We start from the raw sequence: 22,065 nt of genomic DNA, 5'->3' as shown, positions 1-22,065 counted from the left end.
AAATTATAGAACAGACGTTACTAATATGACTAATGAATATCCCAATTTAATAATAATTACACATAAGGCTCGGGCTACCATAAGGCTAAGATTTTTCTGACATTATATGAGTTGAAAAATGATTATACCGTATAAGTTGAAGACAAATTACATATTCTTGTCATTTTTAAACCAAGCAAAACCTAAAGGCGCTTAATTTGTCTAATTAAAAATTGTTTTAAAGTGTTTAGTAGGGAAAGGTTTTTTTTAGAAATGACAAACTTAAATTCAGACCCGTGGCCAAGATGTATACCCATATAGAATCTCGTAATTTGTTTTAAATATATCCACATCTATGAGTGTCCTAATTCGTTTTCGCACTGCACACAGTATTATTATTCGAAACTATACATCAACAAATAAACAACATATTGACAAAACTAACCAAATCACATTTCACCATAATTCTATGCATTAAAAACAATTATCAGGAGTGTGTGACCGCAAGGTGGGAACAACGCCCCAGGTTTTCTTTTTAAAGGAACGAAATCGGGCAAGAGAGAGAGCTTTGAGGAATAATTCCATTCGTTCCTCCACATAAGAATTAAGAAGAGAGAATTGAATTAAAACGACAGGTATATACAGTGTCTGGATTATACAAATCCAGAATCTGGAATAGTGTCTTCTTTGTGCTATTTGTGATCTTGAAGAACACATAAAAAAATAAGGCTGAATTTTAATTATTCATTTGTGCCATCTCTATTTGTACGATGTATATCAACCTTTACCTTGGAATATTTTCATGTTGATAATTCTTGGAATAAATGACTATAAAATAACCACAAAATATAACAGCATAAATAAAACTTTCTCAAAAAATTAAGTAGGCAAAATATGATTTCATCGTGTTTAAATGGCATATCGACAATATATTGACAACGAACGTACATGTAGGTTTCACACAATCCAGGATAAAGTAGCCAATAACATACATTTTGCGTCATTTTATGTGCATTGGTTTTTTACAACAAAATGCAATATTGATAATACAACAATTATAGAAAATTTTAGCATTGCATTCGATATATACACGAATAAATATGCCAATATATATAATGTCAATTATATGAATATTATTCATTAAATAATTTATGTACGATTGAGAGTAAGTCGAAACAGCTACTTCGTCGAATCTGATCAACCCCAAATGGTTACGTAACGAAGATCTCGCCTACATTCTCATTTGAAACCATTCACACTGACAACTTTTTTTTACTTAGCCGATGGCAACTTATAATCTTGAAGACCCAGACTGGAGTCAATGGTGTTATCGACAAATGAGAGCTATTTGAGCTACCTTGTACAACGTTTATGTATATTCATCGCTTGACCACTGACATGACTGAGTATCTATTTAAAAAACTAAAATGAAAGGATTTCGACCAGTCTTTATTGAGCTTCTTTTTTAACGTGTTTGGAAGTTCATAAGCTTTCGATTGATATAGGCCTATGTCAATTTCACTTTCGGGTCCGACTGGGGTCTTTAGACCCCGATTACATTTAAAGATCGGTGACCCGGGGCCGGCCCGAGTCCAGTTGCAACCTTGACGAGGATTAAGTGGAATAGCTTCGCGAACGGACCTGGCGGGTGTTTTATTTATTTATTTATTTATTGGTTTTCTTTATTAATGCAGGTTAGGCCTGTTCAGTCACGCAAAACTGCTTTCCAAAGGCGCCCTGCAGTATAACCATGGAGCTTTAAAACATGGAGCTAGTTTTATAGCTACATGGTTTAACAAACAACTCTACATCAATACCAATTCAATGTATGTAACAAAACAATAAAGTAAAAAATAATACATTACATACATATACATGTATAGAGTGAAATCAACAATTATCATGGAATCATTACATCTACATCAAGTTATTTAGTGTAATTACATGTATGACAGTCACAGAATTTTAATGACTTAGTGTTTTTTTTTAATGCATGGAGGGACGTACATTTTTTTTATAAAGCTGTTCGTAAGTTAAGAGCGAATTTAAGAACGACTGGTGATCCTATGATAAATGGGCGATGGTTCAGCGCGTAAGAAATGATCAACAGTCGTTCTTAAAGGGATGGCCCGGGCTGAAAATATTCATATCTTAATACATAGAGTAGAATTCACTGAGCAAAATGCCGTAAATTTCATCAATATCGGATAACAAATAATAAAGTTATTGAAGTTTAAAGTTTAGCAATATTTTGTGAAAACAGTCGTCATGAATATTCATTAGGTGGGCTGATGATGTCACATCCCCACTTTCCGTTTTCGTATATGTTATTACATAAAATCAGATTTTTTTCATTATTTCATAATTGTGTGATTATGTTTCCCTTAGAATGAAATAAGTTGCAGCAATAAATATCTAATGCACTAAATCAGTTGTCAATCCAATTTTTCTAGTTCTTGGAGGAAAAAATTTGAATAAACCTAATTTCATTTAATAAAATACAAAAGAACAAGTGGGGATGTGACATCATCAGCCCACCTAATGAATATTCATGACGACTGTTTTCACAAAATATTGCTAAACTTTAAAATTCAATAACTTGTTTATTTGTTATCCGATTTTGATGAAGTTTTTGGCATTTTGCTCAGTGAATTCTACTCTATTTATTAAGCTATAAATACTTTCAGCCCGGACCATCCCTTTAAAGTCGCTCTTAACTTACGAACAGCTTTATGAAACGGCCCCCTGGTCCGTAAAATGTGCCTGTTTACATCTGATCATACCATTAATTTTTCCTCCCCTCTTCGGATCGCAGACGTAAGGGTAGAGCTACACTATTCCTCTCTCCTTTATATGGAAATTTGGGTGATGTGACATAATTTGCGACAGCTGGCGAACGGACCGAGGCACGGTTCGAGAAAGGTTTGCGTTTACATCTAAAAATCGGTAGACCGGGGCCTGCCCGAGACTACCTCTGGAGGTGGTCTCGGGTATAGGTTCGCGGAAAGGTGGCCCAATGTCGGTTTCACGTTACAGGGGTCTAAGACAATCTAAAGGCAATAAACAGGCGATTTCTTTGGCTCCTCTGCGATTTCTTGGACATCTTAGGATGGTTCTTATACGAAGATTCCGTGAATGCCGAATGTGCTAACGGGTACCGGAATGACAGCCCTGGCGATTTCTTTGAAAGTACGGGCATCGAGTACCAGCAAGTATGGGGGTTCTTTATCGTCTGCGAGGTTGGTGACGCACGATAGAATTACACCTGTTAAGAAAGAATGGAGAAAATGAATAGGATACCCGATAATTGTAAACGAAATGCTTGTTTTTCAACAATCCGTCGAATAGAAAGGCAACTTTTTCTCGACCATGCGTCAATCATATACGGATGTCTCACAATTTTAAGAAGAAAAGATTGATATTTTAGCCATGATCTTTGTTTTCCGAATAGACAGCATTAAAAGCCAGAAAAACTCACTCAAAATCGCAATTTGCTAACACCACTTTATATGGTTCTAACTCGGTCATGCGAGCATTATGACCACTGATATAATTTCGTTAAAATATCCTTGCATTTGATTTTCAATATCAAGTGTGAAGGAAAGGTTAATTTACGTGTTTGTATAATCTACAGTAGATATAAAGTTGTTCAATTACAATTATAGAGACAGAGGTCACCATCACTTTCGGGTTCCCGTCAAAAAATTACCACAAGCAAGAAAATGCCACCACTGAGCACTTTCCAACTATATAGATTCTGATTATCTTATTCTAAGTTTTCCAACTCGATCAGCGGCACTCTGATACTCCTTTAACACTGGTAGCTCCGAAAAGCCAATGTAAGTTTTCAGAATTATTCATTACTCATAACGTGTTTATAAACCCTGGAGGTATAAGTCAATTTGCGGTTAGCTCATGATCATCTTTCCGCATAATATGACCTTTCCCATATTCCATTAGGATGAGCACCAACACGTTCAGATGGTGATGTTACGTAAGCTTTACCAGCAATAGCATTCAAATTCAAGGAAGAAAGGCATAGTGACTAGAATAGTACGTCAGTGATAAAGTTTGGAAATGGATTTATTTTAGTTGTATTATTCTTTTTTTTTTTTTTTTTTTTTGGGGGGGGGGGCACATTTACTATTGTTTGGGCTACAGTAAAATAACAATGATTATGAACACTTTGTTACTCTTTAGCTTGGATGTAATGTAGAGAATTTTTTAAAAACGAATTCATGAATAATCACCAAATCACAAATGCTTATTTCAGTGAATTTGTAAGCCAACCTTGATTGTTTATCTCAAAATGAGACTGCTCATGCACAGTTTACAACCATTAACAACAGGCTTATAGTTGGAATCGATTTATAAGAAGCTTTTAACCAATCGAACCTTATAAAATTGATTTAATCACTCTTGAAATTAATTTTAGCTGTTAGTGAATCATCCCCGGTCAGATTACCTACCATCATCTTCTGATTCCTTTGATGGAGCGCCAACGAAGATAGGTTCAGACGGGAAACAGCCGGGGCTAGACCACGTCTGAACTTGATGTGTCTTCACATTGACCTTATGCAGCTATATTTGGTAAAGAATGTAAGCGAATTTTTTCAATGATAGATCGATATGAATTATTGTGATTTCCATTCTTATTGACATTGACCAAAATCGCCAATACTCTTTGATCTTATTCAGAATAAAAAAAAACCCGTTTGCATTTCATTAAGAGTTTAATTAAGTCTTTATGTAAATTAATGCTTACCTTAGTAAGTTATTTATATAGCATATGCTATCCAGGGGTATTATTGTTATTATTATCATTATCAGCATCATCATCATTATACTTGCAGAAGAATGGTCAACATCGGACCTGCGGATGCTGATATACATTTTGATTTAAACATTAATAAATAGGTTTTTATTGAAAGAAGTTGAAATTATATGATATTGATGAGATAAAAAAAAACAAAAATATTGAAATATTAATGATAATATACCGTTTGCATAGTTCCACCAACGCCATACAAGTATGTGTAATCACGCCCGTTGTAGTCGGCATAGTTCACTTGAGGTAACTCCAAATCTAGAGAAGAAAACATTTCATGAGCCTGCATGTATATAGGTTAAGTCAAACTGAAGTTATCGCGTTTACAAGGAAAAGTTAACGGACGGGCGGAAAGACGGACGGAAACCGAGCGTGATACCATAATACGTCCCGTCTAGGACGGGCGTATAAAAACCAATATAGGCCTACATGAATAAAGAAATTAATATATTATATATTAATTAAACAAAATCGACATACATCACATGAATTATAAGGGCACGCGATTCACATGAATAGGATAACTTATACAACTCCTTCTAATGCGATACTATAATTTGTTTATAATAAAAGTCTCCGCACACCTTTATGATTGAAATGTGAATGAAAATGGTTCATAATTATTAACTGTAAGAATACTAATATATCGATTGTGGACAATTCAAAGAATTAATTTTGGAGTAAAGGCCAAATTGGTTTCAACTCGTAGCCAGTCATACAATATTGCTATGACGTCATTATACACAAATATTCAATTCGCTTTTATTATGGCAAGGATGATAGCATGGTGTCATTGATTTGAACAGAATTATTCGTACGATGAATTAAAACAGTTTAAAAATCATATGTTCCGTGTTTCAAATTTTCGCATTAGATTAAACTACGTTTTATTCCAAAATCGGGTCGAAGACCCATCGTAATGTGTGCGGTGGTCTTTAGTTATGATGATATATATCTTTTTGTTTGCTCTTATAATTTATGAATATTGATTATAAAGTGGGCCTCTTGCTTGTTTTGTTAGCCGCCTATGAAGAGGAAGATTACGTATTAACTGACTTAATTTTTCCTGCTATCGTGATTAAAAGACAGATTTAAAAATACATCAAGGGCAAGTAAATACAAGCTTAAACAATGCAAAGCACGTGATTATAATGTTATCTTTGACCACAGTAGATCTATGACACGTGCTATGCACATGAATAAATATCATTTAGTAATCCAAGATCCAATCAAATATACAGAAAGTCTTGCTTTGTTTAATGTTTTATTTTTATAGCATGTAGCTGGTAGCACGTTTGATAACATAGGACGAATGAACTTCTATACTTAATTCACGAGACAAATTGATTTTGTAGCATAATTATCCGTATATCTTCTTTATATCTGTATTATATCATATGTATTATTAGTATTTTTGTTGTTGGTGTAGTGTTTTTAACAGGATCTCATTTATATAAGAAAGAGCTGAATAGAATAATTATCCCAGGTGCTCACTACCATCCCCTTGTTATAGTCTCCTCATTTGCATACACTATGAACACGAGCAGGAATTTCTCTCGTTTTACTCTCAATAAAACGAGAGCCACTTCTTACATAAAAGTGTCTAAATTTTAACTATTTTTAACGGATTTTCATCTCAAAATTTTCGAGAGCAAAGTTAGTTTTTACGATCCTCCAGAAGGCCACTTCCAGAACTTAATGGCCGTTTGGCCCTGAATGGCCCAAGCGAATCACTTCGCTGATGGGATTTACGATCCTACAGGGAGTATCCGTTCTCCCTCTCGATTGCGGCCACAATGCGCTTAATCTCACTCCCAGACTTTCACAAAATTTAAAAAACAGTGCAGGCTTACAGTGAATTCTACATTTACACCGATATCTTTAGTAATTAGAATAAGTTTGAAAACAAAAATAAATTTTGGTAGAGCATGCGTTGTAGATGAAAAACACGACTACACGGCGGTATTCTGCAGCATTCTTTGGCAGTACAGAAGATCAGAACTATCCATTATTAGTCCTGAAAATGGAAATATGGTAGTATGTCGCGTTTGTGTTGTTTTTATACTTTTACGGATCTGAAAGACCCAGAATTTGGTGGCACCGTCGAACAGGAAACAGAAAAAAATATGTGCTGATAAAGTGGCTGTTCCAATCTCATTATTTTTGCAATTTACTGGGAAAACTCCAGCAACACCTTCATCAGTTTTCGAATAGTACGATATCACAGCATGACTTTGATAATATTATATGAATTGTAAATGTTATTATTAATTTATCGCACTTTAAATCTATTACTGTTCTGTGCTATTTTCCACAGATCCCTGCAGAAAGCGTTTTGGCAAAAGGGTTAAAAGTTACGGTTGACTTTACTCCAGTTCTTGTATATTGAAAAAATAGATAAAATGCAAAGTTTACCCAATTATAGTTTTGCTTTTGTTTGTAATGTACATACTGCATGCATTCATCGCATAAGCTGAACACTCATTATTCGCAGCGAATAAAAACATGAAGAATAGATATGGAAAATGAAACTTTTAAAGGAGACATTAACTTAGAGTTAGACAACATCCTAAAGAATAATAATTCCCCCTTTTCACCTTTTCATTTTATTTTCAATTTCGAACATACAAATCAATTTTAAACAAAATCAACAGATGGAAATCATCGTGTTATAGCAAAGCAAACTGAATACAATAATCTCAATCACATCAAAATTTTCATAAGATAAACTAAACATTTCTGAAATTAGGCTTATGACTAATTGAATGAATGCGTTTAAAATGAGAACAAAAGCAAAGAAGCGAGAAGGATTATAACACTCATACTGAACGCAAATATGAAAGGAACGTGGAGATGGCCATGGATAAATGGGGTGGGGCTCCACTAAAAGAGAGAATATGATACAAAAGAAGAAGGAAACACCAATTATGAAATATGCACCTAATCAAGGGGGCACGATCGCACAAGTCATACAAGCTCTCTTCTATTGAGAGGAAGGGAATATGGGGGCGTATTGAGTATAAACGGGTTCTACGTAAATGTTGTACGAGTTCTTTGCAGGGGACACTTTTTCTCAAAATATATTGTTAAAGGGATGGTCCAGGCTGGATATATTTATATCTCAATATATAAAGTAAAATTCATAAAGCAAAATGCTGAAAATTTTATCAAAATCGGATAACAAATAACGAAGTATTGAATTTTAAAGATTTGCATTATTCCGGTGAAACGGTTCTTCTAGGCATGTCTTTATAAATATTCATTATAGGTAGGCGGATGAAGTCATATCCCAACTTCTTCTTTTGACTTTTATTATATGAAATTAGGTTTATTCAAACATTCTCTACCATGAACTAAAACAATTGGATGGACAACAGATTAAATGCAGTACTTATTTACTGCCGCAACTTATTTCATCATAAATGAGACATATCATTTACATAATGGAAAAATTAAACATTTATGATTTCATGTAATAACATAAGAAAAAGGAAAGTGGGGAGGTGACATCGGCCAACCTAATGAATATTCATGACGATGTGCATGTAGCTGTTTTCACAAAATATTGATAAACTTTTACATTAAATAACTTATTTGTTTTCCGATTTTGATGAAATATTCAGCATATTGCACTGTAAATTTTACTTTATTTAGTTAGATATAAATATTTTCAGCCCGGACCATTGTTGGGGTGGACTTGTCATTTAAATACTAATAGGATCCATGATTAGCGACAACAGTCATCGGGCGCGTGCGACCTTCAACATGCCTGCTTTAGATCAGACTCTACAATGACGCTTACATTAAACCATAATATTAAAAAAAGCAGCAGGTAAAGATAATCTTATTACGCGTAAGCAGTCTGCTGTGCGAACCCTTTACTCAAGGGTCTAAATTGCAGCGTATTCCATGTCTTGTGTAAAAAAAAATGCTGAATATATCACAAATGGTGCTGGTACACTGAAAATTCAAAGTAGCGACAAACTTGTTAAAACGTTATCCCCTCTTGTTAGAATGATTTTCTTTTATATAATGTCTCATAGATCGTCGATCAACAAGCTTATCGTTTTCGGGAAGTAATCCCCCTATTGTTTGCTGATATCTTATTGCTCAGTTTTTTGTTTCATATGTATTTAAATGTTTTGGTCTGTTTTGTTTTCGTAAAAAAATGAATGAATATACAACAAATAATAAAATAAGTCATTAAAAATAATAATAATAAATACAATTGTTACCCTACTTTTCATACAGTAGGTGGCAAAAATATTTAATCATGACTTATTGCTAAATAAAAACAAGGTATGGAATGGAATAGAAATAGCCATGTGCTATAGTTATGCGTGGAGACACACTTATTGATCAAAGGTTCAATCAGGGTCTGTGAGGCAAATTTTTGAGGGGGTCAGATATGGCGTATCGGACAAAATTTATCTTTTAAAAAAAGTTGTGAGGGAGCAAAGCGAGCAAGCAAAAAAAATGACAATTTTATTACAAAGATCCAATTTTGTGATAGATTTTGACATAATATTCAGAATATAACATCATACCTCACCCTTATCTCTTTCCTTTTTTTTTTGGTCTGTACGCCACTGTGAAAAGGATTGTGGGCGAAAAAGAGGGGCACAATAAGACGCATGTGCCAAAAAGCTGCTTAACATAATTATCTCCCAAACGAGCGAGAAAAAAAATCAACTTTTCATGAGGATCTATATTTCTTGACACTTTATTCAGAAAATATACATCACATCTATACTTTTTCCTTTTGTTCTAAATCAGCAAGCGTTTAGCACTCGCGTTAGATGGCTATGGTGAGATATACAGTAATATTCTCTTAATGGATTCCTAAAATAAGGTCCTTAAAAATGTCACTGTTTGGGGTCATATACAAAAATGTCAGGTCGCGCTTCGCGCTTGCATTATTTGTTTAGCAAGACAGGTACGTATCATGAATGATTACAAAAATTGCTCATAATGTCCCTTTTTAGGTCTGAATATCAAAACTTTTGAGATGGCGCATCGCGCTCGCATTATTTGATCAGTGAGAATGTGAGATACATATCCGTTCAATGCCAATGGCAGGAATATAACAATTTATGTGCAGTGTCTCCGGAAAAACTACTCTGTTACAATCATCCACTTCTCCAATATTTTGTGTCGTTTTACACCATGTAGTGTACATGTCCCTAGTTCCTGCTTTGTTATTGTAGTTAATTTGCTAGTTAAAAGGTACACCTTCACTCGCGCACATACACCCAAACATAAAATATGATAACTGATCCACTTACCAGATAAATTTTCCTTTGGCAGGGCATTGCACTGTGTTTGCCTCTTTTGGCAGGAACGTGGTTCGTATTATTCTCCATATTTCGTTAGCTTCTGCTGGACTGACCACTGCAGGGCAGAGGCTGCTGGCAGAGGGATGGATTGAAAGGGGGTGGATGGTCGTGGCACAATTTTTAAGGTATATGGTTGGTCGGAACATGGTCTGAATTGCGGAAGCAATCCTATATTGCTTTGGTTCAATTCTGCTTTTAAATAACGGTGTTCTAAGGTGAAAGTGTCCTTGACTTTTAAAGGCCAAGCCTGTGGTTAGTCTAATACCAATGTATTTAATCCAAGTGATACATGGATTAATTGGCTTGAAGCGGGGGTTGGTTATAACTATAAGATGTAATGGAAACAAGCCACATCTCCAGTTAAAATTCCATCGGAAGTATTTTGGAGGAACTACAACCAAGTACTAAAGAGCCAATCTCCTCTTACCGACTCTATGCGTGTAGAGAAATCCGACAGACAATCCTCCAATATACATGTATTCAAAGTGTTCCAATTTTTGCACGTTCCCAGTATTTGTATGTGTACGTGTATACACAAAACTACACATCTACGGTGTCGATCGGTATTCTTGGTTGGGGGGGATGATTGACACAAATGTTCTTGTGGATGGGGATCTTTCAACATTACCCCCACTAAAATCACAAGTTAGGACATTTGGGAGTGGTTGATATGCATGGTGTTCTTGCAGTGGCGTACCGTGAGTCACGGCATTGGGGGGGTACCAGCAAAATTTTTGAGTCACTTAGTGAGCGCGTGAAGCGCGCTCAGTTGCCAGGTATACTGACCTTATAGGGACATTTTAAGGACAGAGCCATTAAACGGATATGTATCTCACTGCTCAAATAATGCGAGCGCGAAGCGCGAGCTCAAAATGTTTGATATGCAGACCAAAAAAGGACATTAAAAGCAAATTTTTGTAGTTATGATACATACCTGTCTCGCTAAACAAACAATGCGAGCGCGAAGCGCGAGCTGAAATTTTTGTAAATATTTACCCCAAACAAGGACATGTTAAGGACTATATTTTAGGAATCCATTAAGAGTATACATATCTCACCATAGTCATCTAATGCGAGTGCAAAGCGCTTGCTGATTTTGCTACATCTAAACACATGAAGCACTTTTTGTAGTCATTGTAATCATGATAATACGCATCTGACTCATCAAATATTGCGAGCGCGAAGCGCGAGCTGAAAAATTAGGATATTCAGACCTGAAGAGAAGCATTCTAAGGCCTGTTTGTAAGAATTCACTAAGACCATACGATACGTATTTCACTAAACAAATGATGCGATCGAAAAATGTTGATATTCAGATCAGAAAAAGGGACATTTTAAGGACTGATTTTTAGGAATTCATGAAGATCAGTCATATCTCACCAATCTACTAGTGCGAACGTAAGCATGGACAGGAAATGTTTTATATTAACACCTTAAAATGGGGCAATCATTTTAAGTAGTCATGAAAAAGAACCATATGTCACTACATAAAACAATAATAAGTCGAAGTGCGAGGAAATATATTTATTGTATATTAACTTAAAAACGTTAAACAGACAATGCGAGTACCGGGAACAATGAAGAAATCTAGGCCTGAGCAAAATAAAGTTATGAAAAAATGTTTCTTATGTATTATAACATAACATTATTATAATATAACATTATAATGAACAATAATTTCTTCATTCCCACTACGTTTCTCTTCCTTGCTCCTCTTCCCCATTTTTTTTTGCCAGCCGATTGGGGGGCACGTGCCCCCACGCCCCCCCCCGTAGTTATGCCACTGTGTTCTTGGAAATTCTTTCATTGTTGCAGTGTACTGTACTTATACATTTTTTTGAAAATTCAATTGGTGTTACAAGTAAGCCTATTCTAAACTCATACGAAAGAAAAAATGACAAAAATTGTCTGGACCATGTACAAAGTGATCTGTTTATTGGACATGATGTATACAACTTCTCTCTTAAATCTAACCCAACTGGCGATATATTTTTTCTTCTTAATGCATGATGATAAAATTAAGACTAGCACAAATTACAAACTGTGTGGCTTCTTGTGCGCCATCGGGCTTACCGTCATTCCTTAGACGATTTTAACCCTGGATTTTAACATGTTTTAAATGCTTTATAAGTGCATAAAACAAAAACAAACATAAAAACAATCAAAACTCAACTGTCATGTTATGATATTTCTCCAACATTTTCTTGAACCATCAGTGTGTAATATCAGCTAATATATGTGTTAAAATGAAATTTACGTACCGCATGGGTGTGCTCATATAGAATGCAAAACTGTCATCCCTTTCCAAACTCAAAAGAGATTTCTTTTTGCCAAAATAAGAAAGAGCCAATCAAGTTTAGTTATTCAAGTCCATAACAATAACAAGAATAACATGGAAATAAAAATCCGATGTTCATATCCAAAGATACGCTTTAGAGAGAAATGAATGATTATTCTTTCTGAAACCATTAATTGATTTCACTTATTAAAAATTGTAAAAATATGATCATATTACCACTGGTGGGATGGAACACCCTATCAACAAAAGTTGTTTTTTGTCGGGGTCCTTTTATGTCATGTGTTAAAAAATATCATATACGTAAACATTTCATTCTTTTTCATTTTGAACCTCCACCCATCTGTTTAAAAGTCCTGGAAAAGAATTTTTTTATTCAATAACAATATACACAAATTGCGAGGGAAACAAACTGATTGATGGCATACTATAATCATCACTATAATCATCATGATCAAACCCTTACATTTTTTCATCATCATTATTATAAATTTTCTACCCTAAATTATTGGGGGGGGGATAATAATACAGGCCACCCCCCCCCCCCCACTTGAAATATTGGGGGGGATATATCCCCCCCATCCCCCCGTGATCGACACCCATGCTACACATATTATTATCACAAAACTAAATTAAGCGGTATTTTTTTTTTTTGACGGAGAAACGGTAGTACGATAACTTGTATGTGAGATGAAATGGAAGACACAGTGGATGAAGTTAATTTGCTCCAAGTGAGATGATGGAATTTTGACGACGTTCTCAAAATACGTATACTAAAGTAGAAAACTTTGAGAAGCGTGCCAAAGAAGAAAGTAGTAGTTTTCATCTCAAATGTGATGTAGGATGTGAACGGAGAGGGGAAAGAGAGGTACCAATTCAGAGAATTTATAGTGAGTCACAGGTGAGTGTGCTGTGTGAGGGTCATTATTGACCACTTGTTGGCAGGTTTATTGCTAAGAAGTGGAAGTAACTGGTATCCAAGGGAAAACGATGGGCAAAGTTGAGAAATGAAAAAGGATAAAATTTGGAAAATACTACAAGCTTTTTTAAACCAACTGGTTATTTTGGTGAGTGGACAAATTGGAAATTAGGCCATGTGGATAGTGGACGGGCTGATAGTAAATCATAATTATGATAGTAGACGAGTTGGCATTTGGAAGAATTGGCTTTAGACCAATTTAAAATAAAGGGCGATCATCTTCAATGCCAAAATTTTTATTCATCCGAGGAAAGCAAATGAGAAAACCAGTGGTTTTTTATTATAAGAACATAAGAAAAACAGCGGGATATACTTATTTTTGCCTGTAATATACCTATATGTTTACACCTTGGTCAGCTCGTTCTACAAACGTCGCGGTCTCACAAGATTGCCCGGTCTCCTGATAGAAGCAACATGTAGAATGATTTGACTCTATTCTCTACAATACTCTATTGTGTTATACAAGGCAGCTCGTGATCATTGGGGTGTATTCTTTTGCAGGCTATATGCATGCTGAGTATCCAATTAAGTAATTTAACGATGTTGAAGATGTATTCGGATGTTCACAAAGTGCTCCAAATGCAAGGTTTTACTTCAAAATGTTATACCTGGTCACCACAGTCCCTCGTAATAAAAGGGTGTCATTACATGAAACCCCGTATCTTGCTATGTTTATAAAACCTTTTTGCATTCAAGGTCTCTAAAATTTGAGCACATCGCTATTTAGAAAAAAATCCTTAACGCAAGAATCATATACAACCCCCCCCCCCCCACCATTATCGTTAAATGCCCTAACACCCATCAGGGTGTTCTCAAGCATTTTAATAGTGTGATTTTTTTTTCGCTCGGTCGCTACGCTCGCTCGCATATTAAAAACATTTTAATGGAGGGGGTGTACAGCTTATTGGTCAGTATAAGGCTACCAACAATAGGTCATTTTCACTGTAATGAGTAAACCAACGCCAAAATTTTCTCAAGCGCCCTGTTGCTGGTTGCACCCACAGATGTAATAATCGCCCACAAATGAAATAACGCCCACAGATGTAATAACACTTTACCCACAAATGTAATAACGCCCACAAATGTAATAACACTTTACCCACAAATGTAATAATTTCACCCATTAATGTAATAGTGCACTTTACCCACAAATGTAATAATGTTTGATCGCCCACAAATGTAATAATGACTTTACCCACAAATGTAATAAATTTGAAGGGATTTTTGGCTAATCCGTTCTAAACTAAAATCCTATAGTAATGGCTTCATAAAGCACAAAAGTGCAAAGTCTTTGTTGGAGATAAGTCCAAAGTCTTTTTCCAGACTCGGTTGTTTAAAAAATTATGATATACGTCCAAAGTCTTATTTCCAGACCCGGTTGTTTAAAAAAATATTATATAAGTCCAAAGTCTTTTTTCCAGCCCGGTTAATTAAAAAACTATTGTATAAGTCCAAAGTCTTTTTTCCAGACCCGGTTGTTTCAAAAAGTGAATTATTACATGTGTGGGTAAAGTGTTATTACATTTGTGGGCGTTATAACATTTGTGGGTAAAGTGTTATTACATTTGTGGGTGCAACACGCCCCACAAAAAAAAATCGTCTAGAACCGCGCCCGTTCGTACTGTGTCTTATCACTATGGAGAGGCATTATTAGCACTCGAACGTATTTCTATTTCAATGAATGGAAATAAAATTATCCAAATGATGAAATGAGTGATTGATTTTGATAAGAATCATGTTCAAACAATCAATCTTGTATGACTCGGTAATGACATGGTAAACGATTGTTAGTCACACCATAGAGCTATGGTCACATCAGCTATTGCCAAATCTGTAAAGATTAAAATATTGTAGATTTCAAACAATAAAACACAATAGAACTGGTCAGTGAGAGACATCGTCGATTCTGTCATTTGCATGTGACTAAATTGTGCATATACCAGTGTTATACTGTTTTGTGAAAAATAAACTAAACTTTAAAATGTCCCAACTTTCTCATTCTACATCCGATTTTGATGTAATTTTCAGCATTATTCTTGTCTGATTTTTCTTTATTGATTCAAATTCAACTATTTTTTGAGATTCCCAAACTATACTATATCCCTCAGTGTGTAATAGCTGTATGGTCACATCATGGACCTATTAGTATGTAGGTAATCTATTCAGCATTGAGAAACCATTCTCGACCTTCTTGACCCTTAGCCCTTTTTATGGATATTTCAGTGGGAAAACAAAGGTGTCATCTGTCTCTAAATATGGGTTAACACTCCCCGAGTCGAGTCCCAAAGTACTATTTCTTCCGCTTTTCAGCAAGCAATTTTTAAGCAAAGTATCTCCTCACGGGCGGAGGCATTTAATTCGTGTCATGCTATATGAAAATTTTCATGCGATGAAACGTTTCTATATCGCTGCACATCCATCTCCTGTGTTGTTTTGAATATCACTGAAGTTTCTTAATCATGCAAAAAAGGAAGCGCTTATTATGAGCGAAATTACATATTTTTGGCCAAGATAAATCACAGAGGTTTCCATGCCTCGCATGCATGGAAAGTAAAAGTCCCGCATCTAGCATGCATCATCCCTTTCATACTTATGTTGAGCTCTTTTTTCTTCGTAAATCGAGTTATATAAAAATATCAAAACTAGAGCAGAATAACATGGTTAAAGTTTCAGAGAAAGTTTTAAAATTCAGAGCTTCAACGCCATTCGAGTATTGCTCCCATTGCACATTCCACCGAGAATCAAGTAAAGATTATTTATATGAATCACATAGATAGCTGGGCATACAATTTACATGACATCCATTAAAAATGATTTGCATATTTGAAACGGATTAAAGAGAACACAAACACAGTCGTGTAATTCCCTATCAGGACAACACATCACCGCGACACTTCCAAAAGTATAGGGGTTCTCAAATGTAAGATCTCGATAAATTCAGAGATTCAGTCATGCAGATGGAGTTATTTTAATTGAACCAAAAGCCTTTTTTAAATGAATTTGCATTTGTGAAAGGTGGGCCTGAACTGCTGTGATAGCAAACAGTAAGTTGTCAAAATTGTTGGTGGTTGGTAAGACACTCTTCAACATGTTGGCCAACACAGTGTCCACACAATTCAATTTTGTGTAGTTTTAAACCAATAACATGAATAATGTGTGCTTTGGGTAAAAAAAATCACAGTATTGGTTGAAAACTACCCATAGTTGGATAATTTTTGTATCCAACTGTTGTATGGACAATAATATGTTACCCAACATTTTAAGAGTGTATTTTCAGTTATTATCATGAAAAAAATACAGTCCTTTTCAAAAGAAGATCTGGTTGATACTATAAAGTGGATATGGATCAAGATTATTAATTTTTATTCAAATTATAGCATTTTTACAATTTCATTTGGGAAGTCTGCCAAACTTTGGTTTGAACGCATGTTTTTGAGAAGTGTATACTACACGTGTGAACCTGTAAATTGAACGTAAGCAACAGTGAAGTATAATTAGACAAGGAAAAACATCATATTCACTCTTTTACCAGTCCATGCATAATCATAATGAAAAAATGTTGGCCTTTTGACTTCAAACATCGCAAAATGACAATATTTCAGAAGTTCTTATACATTGTATCCAGTCTTAAAAGATGGAAAAGAATACACTATAATATCCTTGTATTATGGTATAAAGTCATGTTACTTTTAAACTATTTTAACAAAGAAAATAGTTACAATAATTCTATAATGTTCATACTGAATCAATGTTCAACCAAAGCGGGCGTAAAATTTCAAAACAGAAATATTTTAAAAAAAATCAGCAAATGCAAATAAAATCATATAAATGATGAAATAAATTATTGATATGTCTAATTAATCAGCATAAAAATCAACCTTGTACGATTTGTTTTTATCAAATAGCGAATGCTTTGTTATGGATGCTGGAGAAAAGTTCATTTTCTTAGACAGCTTTTGAAATATTCTCATTTTCATATAGGCCAAAACATGTTGCATGTAATTTCAGAGGAGCAAATTTAACGAAAACCCTGTTGAAATGACATTTGATTATATTGTCAAACGGGACAATTATACGGATCTTATCGAAAAGGAGAAAACATTAATATTATGAATAGCTATAAATCTTTCAAAATATCCAGCAGGAATGAGGGCCGACCCGGACTGTAATTCCCCCGGAATTCACGGCGGGATGTGTCAGGCGTAGCCGTAGAAGCAGCAGGCTGGAATTGCAAGGCTTGACATGACTTAGAATTCTTTGCACATTTTACAGAAAAATCAAGTGAAGATTGTTTATATTAAAAATTTGCATATTTGAAATGGATTAAAGAGAACGCATACACACGTACCTATAGTGTAATTCCCTATAACCATGATAACATAACAACACATCACCGTGACCCTTCCATGAAGGGGGTTCTCAAAGTGTATAGGCTAAGGGATATCTAAGAAATAAAACAGATGCCTATATAACATATATAATATATACGCGTAAGATATATACACGTAAGATCTCGATATATCAGAGATTCAGTCATACAGATGGAGTTATTCTAAATGAACCAAAGCCTTTTAATTGAATTTGTATTTGTGAAAGGTGCACATGGGCCTAAATAGCAAACAGTTGTCAAATACTGTTGGTGGTTGGCAAGATATGATACTCTAGAATATTTCCCACACTCCTAAAATGTTTGGCAACATGTCATGCTGTCCACACAACAATTGGCTAAAACTTTATTCAATTTTGTGTAGTTTCAAACCAATAATGTGTGCTTTGGGTGAAAAATACAGTACTGGTTGAAAACTGCCCAGAATTTGATTTTTTTAACCAATTGTTGTGTGAAAGTTTGTTACCCAACAGTTTAAGAGTGTATTTTTTAATAATTATTATAAAAAAATAGAGTCCTATTCAAAAGAAGATCTGGTTGATACTATAACGGGAATATGGATCAAGATTATTAACTTTCATTTAAATTATAGCATTTTACAATTTCATTTGGGAAGTCTGTCAAACTTTGGTTTGAATGCATGTTTTTGAGAAGTGTATACTACACGTGTGAACATGTAAATTGAACGAAAGCAACAGTGAAGTATAATTAGACAAGGAAAAACATCCCATTCGCCCTTTTACCTGTTCATACATAATATAATGAAAAAAGTAGGCCATTTGACTTCAAACATCACAAAATGACAATATTTCAGAAGTTCTTATACATTGTATCCGGTCTTAAAAGGATGGAAAAGGAATACACTATAATATCATTGTATTATGGTATAAAGTCATGTTACTTTTAAACTATTTTAACAAAGAAAATAGTTACAATAATTCTATAATATTCATACTAAATCAATGTTCAACCATAGAGGGCGTAAAATTTCAAAACAGAAATATTTGTTTAAAAATCAGCAAATGCAAATAAAATTATACAAATGATGAAATAAATTATTGATTTGTCTAATTAATCAGAATTAAAAAAATCAACCTTGTACGATTTGTTTTTATCAAATAGCGGATGCTTTGTTATGGATGCTAAAGAAAGGTTCATTTTCTTAGACAATTTTCAAATAACCTCATTTTCATATAGGCCAAAACAGGTTGCATGTAATTTCAGAGGAGCAAATTTAACGAAAACCCTGTTGAAATGACATTTGATTATATTGTCAAACGGAACAATTATACGGATCTTATCGAAAAGGAGAAAACATAAATATTATGAATAGCTTTAAATCTTTCAAAATATCCAGCAGGAATGATGCCCGACCCGGACTGTAATTCCCCCGGAACTCAAGGCGGGATGTGTCAGGCGTAGCCGTAGAAGCAGCAGGCTGGAATTGCCAGGCTTGACATGACTTAGAATTTTTTGCACATTTTACAGAAAAATCAAGTGAATATTGTTTATATGAATCACAGAGATAACTGGATATTATACAATTTACATGACTTCCATTAAAAGTAAATTTGCATAATTTAAACGGATTAAAGAGAACACAAACACACACAGTCAGTCGTGTAATTCCCCATCAGAACAACTCATCACCGTGACCCAACCATGTAGGGGTTCTTAAAGTGTAGGCTAAGGGCTATCTAAGAAATATAACAGATGCCTATATAATATATACATGTATTGATGTAAGATCTCGATATATCAGAGATTCAGTCATACAGACAATGACAGATGGAGTTATTTTAAATGAACCAAAGCCTTTTTAATTGAATTTGCATTTGTGAAAGGTGGGCCTAAATAGCAAACAGTTGTCAATACTGTTGGTGGTTGGTAAGATATATTTAAAAAAAATTCCACCAGTAAGATCTGTTTAATATCAAGAATACAAAGTTATCTCAAACCTGTATGTAACAGCCAAGTTGCAGTGGTAATAATTGATGGGAAGAGCACCGAAAATTGACTTTATATCAATGTGTTGTTATTATTATTTAAACAAAATACAGTCGATCCTACTCAAGAAAAGATCTGCATTGGTATACAATAACGGGATATGGATCAAGATGATTTAATTCAAATTACAGCTACAATTTCATTTCAGTAATCTACATCTGCCAAACCGTGTGTTTGAGAAGTGTTGTAACACACACTCTTAAAACTGTTGGGCAACATATAGTCCACACAGCAATCGGTTAAAACTTTATCCAATTCTGGGTAGTTTTAAACCAATAATGTGTGCTTTGTTTGAAAACTGGCCAAAGTTGGATAAAAGTTTAAATCAATTTTTGTGTGGACAGTATGTTGCCTAACATTTTAAGAATCATATGTGTACCTTTAAACTGAACAAAATCAACAGTGAGCTGTCATCAGACAAGGAAAATCATATTTGGCCTATATGGCCTAATAAGAGCTCATAGAATTCTAAGGGTGGCGGAGCGAAGATGAAGGGGGGGGGGGGGCAAGGAAAAAGGGCACGTATTTTTTTCCCGAAATTGCACTCTCTTGAAACAAAGCAAAAATGCTAACTTATCTACCCATGCACTCACAAAGCTTTAATAATTATAATAATATAATAATAATAATATTACTCAATATTTATAACGCGCTTTTCCCAAATGGCCCTAAGCGCTCACAATATCAATTAACATATTCATACAAACAAAAATCGGAATGATATATTATTTTAATGAAGGCAATTGCCTAGATCAAGAGAGATTCATTTAACCCATGAAACTAAGGTACATAGCCTATCATTTGATTTTAGCAACAGCCTTGTTTTCCTCGAGGCTCGATATAATATATTCAGTAATTCAAAATGTGTTTTTCCAGAATCTTTATAATAGGAAAACTTGTGCCAAAGGAAAAGGGACGCTGTTAGAACATTAACTAATTGAACATTTATCAAAAGTAAACAGGGGCATATTATAATACACAGTAAATACGCTGTTTAACATTTTATACAACGCTGTTTACTATATGAACCTTGCAGTATTTGTTTAACCATTTAAACAATCCTGTTTAATTTATTGAAGATTAGATATTGAAAATTAAACTTTTTTGCTTATAAGAATTAAACACTAACCCTTATTTAAACCTTTTAAACAATTACTATAATGTTCGTATAGTAAACAGCGTTGTATATTTTTTTACTATATAATGTTGGACAATCAATAATTTAGAGGTTATATATAGGGATGAATTTCATTATCAAAATAAATTTGTTCTTGTACACGGAGGCTCGAACAAGACAGAATTTCGATTTCAGTAACACTACTCTGAACGCTAAGATTTAATTGGATGGAATGTTGATATAAGTTATATCAAATGTTATTACAATTTATTTGCTTTTCGGATCACTACCAATCGTACATTGTGCACCGCGGGGATTCCAGTCTCATATTTTGTAGTTAAGAAATGTTGAGGTCCGTGCGGGGAGCACCTTTAAAGTCGAATTACAGATCTATGGATTATCAATGTATAGATAAATAACCCATCAGTAGCAACTGTTCAGTAAATTTTAAAAAATGACCTCTGGAATAATATATCTTATACAAGAAATAATGATAGTTATTCAACAACAACACAAACAAATGTGACAATAATGAATTATTCTTGGCGAACAGAAAGTTTGGGAAACACAAAATGAATAATGAAACTGAAAAACATAGGAAATATAGTATTCTGGCTTAAAATATTTCCCACAGCCTTAATATTACGATCATGGTTCCTGTTGATTGTTTTTAAATGCTAACTGTATTAAGCTATGCAACCCAATGTGGTGTGATTGCTGTACTTCTAATTATTTCGTTTAATCCAATACTGTCGGCGCTAGGAGGACAGGATTCCTTGCAAATTTAAGATCACTGACATAATGATAAGTTACACTCCCCGGGGTCAAACTCACGGTCTACATTGAATAACCGTAAACCGTGTATTCTTTTTTTCGGAAGCTCAGCTGTAATTGACAACATAAGAGAATCAGCTGAAGAAAAATAAAATCATTATCTAATGTTAAAGTTATGTCCTGCCATGGCTCATGTAAAAATATATCAGATAAGCACACGCACCATGAACACGGGCCTGATATGACATGGACCAAAGATTGTTGCACGGTGCATATGCCTTTAATTTTTCTGCCATATTTTTGGCATACACGACGATCCGAAGGGGGGGGGGGGGGGAGTGGCTCATCCTTGAATTTTAAAG

At 34.5% G+C, this 22,065-nt stretch overlaps 1 protein-coding gene across 1 annotated transcript in view; it reads right to left on the bottom strand.

Annotated features, from left to right (window-relative positions):
- Positions 1-347: 347 nt before the first annotated feature.
- The window catches only part of LOC129275072 (beta,beta-carotene 15,15'-dioxygenase-like), a 52,607-nt gene continuing 30,889 nt past the window's right edge, over positions 348-22,065 (bottom strand). Inside the window, exons 8-11 of the mRNA XM_054911851.2 lie at positions 4,980-5,065; positions 4,449-4,560; positions 2,722-3,244; positions 348-2,001 (exon numbers count right to left, since the gene is read on the bottom strand). Coding sequence (XP_054767826.1) covers positions 3,096-3,244; positions 4,449-4,560; positions 4,980-5,065 — 347 coding nt within the window. The 3' untranslated portion in view covers positions 348-2,001; positions 2,722-3,095. The remainder of the gene's footprint in view (positions 2,002-2,721; positions 3,245-4,448; positions 4,561-4,979; positions 5,066-22,065) is intronic.

The sequence above is a fragment of the Lytechinus pictus genome, chromosome 2 (genome assembly GCF_037042905.1).
Source record: "Lytechinus pictus isolate F3 Inbred chromosome 2, Lp3.0, whole genome shotgun sequence".
Taxonomy (NCBI): Eukaryota; Metazoa; Echinodermata; class Echinoidea; order Temnopleuroida; family Toxopneustidae; genus Lytechinus; species Lytechinus pictus.
The sequence above is the reverse complement of the archived record's forward strand: the minus strand, read 5'-3'. Positions and strand labels throughout refer to the sequence as shown.